The sequence below is a fragment of the Curcuma longa genome, chromosome 4 (genome assembly GCF_044706935.1).
Source record: "Curcuma longa cultivar G26 ecotype Majalengka, Jawa Barat chromosome 4, ITB_CL_G26_1.1, whole genome shotgun sequence".
Taxonomy (NCBI): domain Eukaryota; kingdom Viridiplantae; phylum Streptophyta; class Magnoliopsida; order Zingiberales; family Zingiberaceae; genus Curcuma; species Curcuma longa.
In genome coordinates, this window is record NC_133864.1 from 3975959 (window position 1) to 3986028 (window position 10070).

The following is a 10070-nucleotide window of genomic DNA, read 5'->3' on the forward strand; positions in this document are numbered from 1 at the left end:
CGCCCCCTTAACGATCCCAATGGATCCTTTATTGGTACGGATCTCAACGGACCCGCCCCTTAACGATCCCAACGGATCTCTTAATAAGAGCCCCCACCACATGGACCCGCTCTGATACCACTGTTAGATCCGATGAAATCCATATATATCTTCACAACGGTACGATATTGTCCACTTTTAGGCCCACGCCCTCATGGTTTTGTTTTTGGGCATTACCCAAAAGGCCTCGTACCAATGAAATATTTTCCATCTTATAACCCCAGGATCTTTCCCATATATTTTCAATGTGGGACTTTAATTGTATTCCAACAATCTAACCCTCAAACAAAGGACCACTGTGAGCCCCCCTTAACGGTCCCAACGGACCCCTTATTGGTACGGATCCCAACGGATCCGCCCCCTTAACGGTCCCAACGGACCCCTTATTGGTACAGATCCCAACGGACCCGGTCTCTTAACGGTCCCAACGGACCCCTTATTGATACGAATTTCAACGGATCCGCCCCCTTAACGGTCCCAATGGACTCTTTATTGGTACGGATCTCAACGGATCCGCCCCTTAACGATCCCAACAGATCTTTTAATAAGAGCCCCCACCACATGGACCCGCTCTGATACCACTGTTAGATCCGATGGAATTCATATATATCTTCACAACAGTACGATATTGTCTACTTTTTTTATGGTTTTGTTTTTGGGCATTACCCAAAAGCCCTCATACCAATGAAATATTTTTCATCTTATAATCTCAGGATCTTTCCCATATATTTCCAATGTGAAATTTTAATTGTATTCTAAGGCATTCTTAATGTCACAAAGTTAGTGTCGCCATTTTGGACTCGTGCATTGACTGACTAGCAACGTCCAATTAGCTAGAACCGAGCAAATGGCATTCAAGTGTGAAACCATGAAATTAATTCTTATTATATTATATTTTTTCCACAAGTGGGAAGAAATCATTCACTTCCATGAACCAGCTGAGAATAGTCATGACTACAAGTCTCTATATAAAGATTATATATATATAGATCAGTTGCTTAAAGAAGAATCCATTAGACAGAGCAAAGGTCCAGCTTAGAGCAGATCATTTCTCGAGGAGGATCGGAGATTGTGAATTATATATGGTCATGGCGTATCAGCATCTTCGCCTTCACTCTGCAGCTCCAACATTGATCTCCTTTGCCATTGCATTTCTGTTGCTTTCGGTGATATGCGATATGACAGTTGGGGAAGCACAAGGTGAAACAGAAGGTTGCGTTCGAAATCCACACTCTTCTGATCCCATAGTGATTTGTAGTCTGGAACGAAACCATGCAGTTCCACCAGCCCCCAAAACACCATACAGACCTCCTAATTGAGTTGCGTTAGGAGTTCTAGCTACCTTGTTGTTGTCATCTTTCATTGTTCAATTAGTCTTTCGTTTTCAATTTTGAAGAGAATATATTATGCATATTTATCTATCCATCACTGAACAACAAATCCAGGTTAGGATATATTCCTGGCTGCCATCATTAGAGTGGATGCCCTGACCGAGGAGGAGGTTGTGAATTATGTTCATAAACAATGTATGAATAAATTTTGTAAATCATGTTTATGTTATATTTGAGAGGTATTTTAAAATTATCGTCTTAGATAATGTACTAGTTATTAGATAAATAAAATCACTATTTGAGTGTATATTCTCTATGTATCTGATTAATTAGATCGTAAACTCAATTAATAAAGTTCACACAATACAATGTATAGTATGATTATGATTAAATCACAATTAATAGATATCTCTACATGTGTAATTATGTATATATTGAAATATTTTCTAATCGATGAATTAATGAGACTAGACATTACTGATTCTGTAAGACTAGCATATATTAGACTCCTTAATTTTACCAAGCAGCCGATCCTAACTATTGGTCATGGAAACTTATACTTTAACATCTTAAACAAACGTATCTTCGGAGGTGTGTATGACCCCAGGATGATTAGGTATAAGTCGAAGTGTCCTAAGGTGATTGAGTAGCTCATAGAAGATTCACCATTCCTTTTATTATGAGAAATATACCCTATGATCACTTGTTAGGATTATTACTCGTAAGTCTTTGGTCTAAGTAAAAATACGTCAAAATGATAGTTCTTTTGGACAGATGTTTGAGTAATTTAAATTCGCAAGACAATGAACTATTACTTGGGCTAGGTGTGACATAGTCAGTCTAACGAAGACTAACACATAGACCATGTCCTAAACTAAACAGGTATAAGATGAGTGAAAGAAATAGACACATGAATAATTGTAGTTGTTGAAGGGTTTAGAAATGATTCTGGAATCAACTATGATTTTTTAATTAATTGGAAGTCATGATGTACTACTAGGTGTCACTCATAATCAATTCATAATTAATGGTTAATTATGAATAATCAATATAAATCAGGAACATATAAAGTCACATCACTACGAGATTATCAAAAGACATAAAACGAGTTTGAAAATTAAATTCTCAAATCGAGAGAAATTGAGTATGATCGGACTAGACGAAGGACAAATATCGAAGATATTTTATCAGAATAAAAGTATGGATGGATCACGTGTTTTGAAGACGAAGTAGACCCTCTTTGATTTAATTATAAATCAAATTTATTTGATTTTAATTAAAAGGTGTTTCATTTTAAACAAACATGATTTGGTCTTGAACCAATTTAAAACTATTGATTTGAATTTTGGGCTAATGGATACGAATTTTAGATTCACAAATCAAACCCATGAAATAAATAAGAAGAGTAGAATGGATATTTTGGAAATTAAGTGTGCCCTTCAATAAAAAAATTAAAGTATGATGCATCAATGCGCCACTAATTTGTTCTTACCCAATGCATACGCTAAATTAGTTAATGTCCATAAATGTTTGTTCTATCACGCCATTTAATTTGACCCTACGCACTTGTCGAGTGAAACCAATCAAATTGCATTTAAGTGTGGTAGATATTCAACACTCGACTAAATTCAATGTAATTCCAACTCCATTCAATTAGTTTGATCAAAAAGCTCCACATTCTTCAGTGGAAATCATGCAAAGTTCCACATGAAATCATGACTTTAACAATTTCTCATAAGTCACAACAATTAATAATCTCTATATAAAGACTACTATATATATATATATGATTGCTTAAAACATTCATCGAGCTTAATTAGCAAAGATCGAGCTAAGTTAGAGTTCGAGGAGAAGAAGAGAAGATTGTAAATCATGGCCGTGGAGTATATATCAGCATTATCAACAACAATGATCTCCCTTGTTGTTGCACTTCTATTGCTTTTGTCGCAATCGATGATTTGTGATGCACAAACAGAGGAATGGCCGATGAACAAGACCATGCAACCGGTGTTCCCTTCCCCAACGGCCAAAGGTTGTGTCTTGAAGCCGGAGCGTCAAAGCGATGCTAGTAGCAATAGCGGTTGCCGAGGTGGGTTTTGTGATCGAACATGGAACCCGAGACGCCCGCCACCCGACAAAACACCCTACAAAAACTCAACCAATACCCAACGAACCTAATTGAGGTATATATATATATATACTTAAAAACTTTGTCCAATAGGCATTTAAATAAGATAGCAAATAAGGAATTACATATATATAAATATTGTTACATGTTGATGTATTAACATGGCTCGATATAATGGGCACAAATAAAGAATAACATAGTTGCATTGCATAAGCCTTGAGAATGATGTGTTTATTCAAGTGGAAGATTTAAAAAAAGTTGGGCAATTTTTGTTTATCTTGAAAGTTAGCTTTGTGGAGATGATAGAATGAATGTAATACAATTGTAGTATTTTTCAGTGGTTCCACATAGTCGGTCCCATGATCATATGTAAGAAGGTAAATGGAGAAATTGTAGTTGACAACTGTGGAAAAGATATTTTTCTCAATTTTATCGAGATTCGACCCTTACCTATTATAGCAATACCCTGTAACCGTCAACTCAACCCTACCTTGAGGGTAGAATGAGTGTGATACAAATTTTATTTTATTGTCGTGATCTTTCATATATTGTTCAATTGGTCTTTCGCTTTGCTATAATTTTGAAAGTTAATAAAATAGAAGCCTCACATTTGATTTTTTTTTCAATAGTATTTTATGATTATTATTAGTTTTGTTATGTAAGTATATACAAGAATAAATACTAATTTTTGATGAAGATGGATTCGAAAAAAATATATATGAATAATAGAAGCTCATTTGGTACTTAGTGCAGGCGCCTCAAATTAAAATATATATTTATTTATTTATCTATCTGCTATTTCATCACCAATCCATTGTCGTCTAGTCCGGTTAGGATACCTGGCTTTCACCCAGGCGACCCGGGTTCAAATCCCGGCAATGGAAATTTTAGTTTTTTCTTGATTATTCTTAACAATTTCATTTTCTTAGAAAAAAATAAATTACAAATTATATATTTAAAAAATAGCTCAAACATTAAAAATATAAAAAGATAAATTACAAATGTTATACTACATTTTTAAAAAATAATTCATTGGAATAGATTTGAGAAACATATAGTTTTATACATAAAAGTATATGAAAAGTCATTTGATTTGAGAATGTTTTATTTATTGAAAAAAAATAAACATATAATTTTTACCATTAATCTGTGTTGACACCTTTGAATTTATTAATCATGTAATGAGTTAAGTATTTATATTTGGGTATTTTAAATTTTATTTTTTACAAAATAAAACAATTTCACGAGCTACTATTTCTCAAATACTCCATGAAATTCTCCTGCCAATATAATAACAATCACTTTATTTTGACACAGCAACAAAATAGCATACTCTATTGAATCCCAAATAAGACGAATACCCTGGAAGTCAATTGTTGAATGTGCATAAGTTGTGCTCCGAACGGATCAAGAAGAAGGTCGTCTACCTTCAAAATTAGTTATGACCAGTAGTTAATCTCTACAACAAAAGCCACTTACAAGAATCCCTGAATCACTCTTATTTGAGGGGGAAAAGCAAAGAACAAAACTGAACATTCCTATAAGAAAAAACTATGAAGTTATGAACTATCCATTCGAGCCTCTTCTGTTCTAATGCTTCTCATCCTTGGGAATGTCTTTCTTCACTGCCTGAGAATCCAGCTCCTTTGGTGCCGATCGCTCCACGGATCTGTAGAAGATAGATGATGCATAAAGTAAAGGCAGAGACCGGAGACAAGGCGATAAATGGAAACATTTTCATTAAACTATAAAAGGAGGTTGAGTATTAGAACCTCTATGATGCACTATTCAGAATTGTCGTGCACAACTTTACTAGTGTATCGAAAACCAGAGGCAGTCATATAAACAATTGGTTTTAGGTAGAGAATATAATAAAGGTATTTCTTGTTTGTAGTCAACAAACCCAAAATATATTGTTATAGTGAAGCGAAAGTTACTTAAGTTTTGTTAGAAAATTGCAAGGAGAAGCCTAACCACTATCAACGATCGAACTCAATCTTATGACAACTTCAACATCAGATTCTATTCGCATAAGCTTGGCAAAATTGCAACCACTATCAACGATTGAACTCAATCTTATGACAACTTCAACATCAGATTCTATTCACATAAGCTTGCAAAATTGCAACCACTATCAACGATCGAACTCAATCTTATGACAACTTCAACATCAGATTCTATTCGCATAAGCTTGGCAAAATTGCAACCACTATCAACGATCGAACTCAATCTTATGACAACTTCAACATCAGATTCTATTCGCATAAGCTTGGCAAAATTGCAACCACTCTTTGGGAATTGCTTTTGTTTATTCAGTTGAAAGTAAAAAAGTACCAGTAAGTATCTCAAATTTCTTCTGATGCTATAAAGGCATGTTGATCAAAAAACATGCTTTGCATTCTTATAAGATGTGTGTGTCAAACAAATTTAAAGTTGTCATTGAAGTTGTTAATTACAATGTACAAGACATGGCATTAAGATTGACATCTAGAAGGGAGATGACAAACACAGATTTCGACATCTAGAAATATGATTCCTACCTAAGTTTGAATATATGGTCCAAATATCTAAACATCAAGTGATGATTTATGTTATATGTGAAAACCTATCTCGTATTCAGAATAAACCTAAAAGAACGTCACAGTTCAACTGGTGATCGATCAAGCAAAGGAGCAATCAGCAAATCTCTATGCACATACACAACCATTTCAAGAATTTGCTTGAGGAATCAAATTATATTGAGGCAACCAGTTGGTTCCGAATGCCTATGTTTCCAAAGTTGCAATTTTTCTTACTTGGAAGCGGAGGCGGATTCTTCTTCGAGCCACTGGCGGATGTGGCGCACGTTGCGGCGGAAGATGGAGGCAGACTGCTTCACGTCGCTGCGGAGGAGGAGGACGGCGGCGGTCACACCCACTACCGTCACGATGAAGTTGGTCAGCGCCATCGTCGCTCTCTCGTCTCTCCAATGAGCTAGCTCAAACCCTAATTGAACTTCAACTGAGATGAAACCACCGATATAAATGTATTATATCACGATTTATGAACGGAACGGTCATTGTATCAAGCACCTAACTGTGACAATGATTTAAACCGGTTTATTAATGCCGTTATTTGAGCATCTCGGAATCCTCATTGGAAGCACGACATCTCTCTCTTGATGATGTTGAACGGCGTCTCCATCTCCGTCTCCGAAGACGACGGCGATGTCGCGGGGAGGGCGCGAGCCCGTGCCCGATACAAGCGCAAGAAGCCGTGGCCCGGAGGGCGGCGCGAGTTCCTCCGGCGGGCGGCGAGGACCGCGATCCGATGGTGGCCTGTGCTGCTGTTCCTCCCAGCCTTCGTTCTTCTCCTCGAGATCTCGCGGGTAGGGAAGAAGCTTCCCGACGAACACCGACCTAATCTGACATCTTCCGCCAAGGAAGAGGAGTCTCCGCGGAACCTTAATCGCCTCGATCCGATGACCAGAGTCGTTCACGGCGTTAGAGAGCGTATGCTTCTTGAAATCTCTTCCTTTCTCGCGATAAAATCGATCTTTGTATACTTTTCGTCGTTATTATTCCATTTAGGAGATGCTTCGATGAAAATTTTGATCTTGCAATGAACCAGAAAATTGACAAACTCCCAATAACAATGCGAAAGAATCAACAGATTATTCCTTCTTTTTTTTTTTTGTTAGCATGTATTTCATCCGTTGAAATGCCTGCACACCACCAAATCATACCTGGGCGATTGTATCTCCATGATCCTCATCCTCTGGGATGTCTTCGATTTAGCGTTCGCCATGAGTTGTCAAATTTAGATCTGTCACTAACATTCATTTTCTTGATTTGGCAGCCTGTCTTAAGATCCTTAGTCCAGAGCAGATTGAAAATTTAGAGCTTCCTGCATCTACAGAAGTAGATTTCCCTGCCAAGAAATTGCTATATAAAGTAGATTCAGGTGAACACCATGTTGAAGGCAATGTTACATTTCTGCAGAAAAATGGCACTGGAAGGTTTAATTTGTTTACTGGATATCAAACACTCGACGAAAGAGAACAAAGTTTCAAGGTTTTATTCTGCTCCTTCTTGATCTTCAGTGTTTAATGTTGATACTTCCAGTTTGCATTCCCTGTTCTTCCACTATTATGTGAGAGGTTACTTTCTACTGCCTACATTACATTTTACACATGCATCAATGAACTATCGACTTTGGCTAAACTTGGGTCTGCAAACAAGTCGAACTAAGTGAAGCTCTTTCTTCAATCTCTCAGCTTGACATATCATTACCGAGATTGAGCTTGATTCAACTAGAAGCTTGCCAAGCTCAAGGATGTTTCTAACTTGTTTTGGTAGCTAAATGAATTGTGCTTATTTAGGTATCTAAACAAGCTCAAACTCAATTGTGTTGGAATTCAACACAAACATAAGTTATAGCTGAAAAGCTCTCTCCATGTTGAACTTATCTTGCAAGCTACCTATATCATTAGTATTTGACCAAATTTAAATGTCACATTGAACTTAAAAATCAGCTTATTGATGTTTTGATATGTAGGCTTGATGAAAAGATTTATATTTAATACAACTCATGAGCTCATAAGGGACAAGTTTGTTATTACGAAACTGTAACTCTGATCACAAGGTTACATGAGAAGAATTATATTTTAGTCTAAGACTCATTTAGGAATTGGCAACCAAGATATTGTATCGTGCTCAAACTAGTTTTCAGTGAGGTGGCTTCATTGTAACCCCTACCTAAACCTGAAATGAGAGCAGATTCATTGGTCGAGTGGTGTCTGTTTAGTGTTTGTATATCATATTTACTTTTTTCACAACCTCGTTTCAGGTTAATGAAACTGCTGTCGTGCATTGTGGCTTTTACAGTGAAAGAGGAGGCTTTAAAATTTCTGGCATCGACAAAGATTATATGCAAACATGCAAAGTGGCAGTCTCAACTTGTGCATTTGGCGGAGGGGATGATCTGTACCAACCTATAGGAATGACAAATGCATCGCTTGAGAAGGTTTGGGTCACGAAAATGTTTCTTACACAGGACAATTTTCGGTATTCTTGGAATCAATCATCAATACACTTCATGTGCAGGTTTGCTATGTGGCATTCTGGGATGAAATTACACTTTCATCTCAGGAAAAGAAAGGGAAAGTAATTGCTGAGGACCACATGATTGGTAACTGGCGCATTGTGGTTGTCAAGGATCTTCCTTTTTCGGATCAACGGTTGAATGGGAAAATACCCAAGGTACTAAGTCGTAATTCATTAAAAAAAAAATTCACTTCTCACCAGTCAGTTTGGCCAGATATTGGTTTGTCTGAGAATTTACTGCATTTACATAGCATTTATGAGATTTGTCTGTTAAACGCCCATTGTTTGCTTCAGATGCTGAGCCATCGACTTTTCCCTAATGCAAGTTTTTCAATTTGGGTCGACTCAAAATCCCAATTTCGAAGGGATCCAATAGGTGTACTCGAAGCTCTACTTTGGCGCACTAATTCTGTGCTTGCCATTTCTGAACATGGAGCTCGTAGCAGCCTGTATGATGAGGCAAAGGCTGTCATAAAGAAACACAAAGCAATGCCAGAGGAAGTGGAGATTCAACTACTTCAGTATCGACTAGATGGTATTCCCGACGAGAAGAGACTGTATGGAAAGAAAGGTCTGCTCCTACCCTTAACTATAAATCATATTGATGACTTCAATGTGTCAAATTGTGAAATGATTGGTGATTACTGATAGTTTCATCGCTTTGCAGCTCTAGCTGAAGCATCAGTCATTGTGAGGGAGCACACTCCATTGACAAACATATTCATGTGTCTCTGGTTCAATGAGGTTGTTCGATTCACCTCAAGGGATCAACTCAGCTTTCCCTATGTTCTCCGACGTCTAAAGATCCCTCGACTAAATATGTTTCCTGTATGTACCAGAAAGGACCTTGTAAACAGTATCGGACATACACGCAAGGTGAAACCTCTTGTAAGGCAAACCAGTTAATCCTTCAATGCTTAAATAGGCAACTCACACTCAACCCAATTCTTTTCGAGTTATCTCCTTTAACTGAAACTGAAGAGGTGATTTGGACACAGTTAGAACTGTAAAAATAGTGTTCATTATTTCATTCTTTGAGTGAATGATAGTAATTCCATCAGTTACTGAATGATTAGCCCTTTGAGTTTGTTCGTTCTTGCATTCGACTAGCCTAGTGATCCTTTATCGGTCTGATTACTTGAATGGAAGATACAAAGGAGAGGAGGGAAAGGATCACAAAGTTTATACTTTTATGATCTTTTCTTTGTTCTTCTATATATCTTTCATTCAATCAAGCAATCAGACCTTTAACTTTAACTAAATAAACATATACTTCCTTCCACTTTGCAAGCAATTCAATCATTAACAGACTAATTTTATCCTCCACTTCTAATAAACAAAGAAAAACAAAACTTTAATCTCTAATTAACCAATCAATGATAAAGCATTCATTGAGAAACAAAGCAACAAAGCAAATTCTAAAGTAAACCCAATTGTGGCATTTCCTTTTACCTCCACAATCATCATGAAAGTTGATCTATAGACAAC

General features: G+C 36.8%; 2 protein-coding genes and 1 non-coding gene across 3 annotated transcripts; 2 read left to right on the top strand and 1 right to left on the bottom strand.

Annotated features, from left to right (window-relative positions):
* The first annotated feature begins 4308 nt into the window (after nt 1-4308).
* Nucleotides 4309-4382, top strand: TRNAE-UUC (transfer RNA glutamic acid (anticodon UUC)). The gene has a single exon. It is a non-coding gene; the product is annotated as a tRNA-Glu (tRNA).
* A 449-nt stretch (nt 4383-4831) lies between these two features.
* On the bottom strand, nt 4832-6493 carry LOC141828646 (uncharacterized). The gene is made up of 2 exons (XM_074716105.1): nt 6294-6493; nt 4832-5167 (listed from the first exon to the last, which is right to left on the bottom strand). Exons 1-2 carry the CDS (start codon nt 6443-6445, stop codon nt 5089-5091), a joined length of 231 nt encoding a protein of 76 aa, XP_074572206.1. The 5' UTR covers nt 6446-6493; the 3' UTR covers nt 4832-5088.
* A 168-nt stretch (nt 6494-6661) lies between these two features.
* LOC141828252 (putative hexosyltransferase MUCI70) lies at nt 6662-9633 on the top strand. The gene is made up of 6 exons (XM_074715650.1): nt 6662-6989; nt 7336-7550; nt 8326-8502; nt 8583-8738; nt 8877-9153; nt 9250-9633. Exons 1-6 carry the CDS (start codon nt 6662-6664, stop codon nt 9486-9488), a joined length of 1392 nt encoding a protein of 463 aa, XP_074571751.1. The 3' UTR covers nt 9489-9633.
* Nucleotides 9634-10070: the final 437 nt, after the last annotated feature.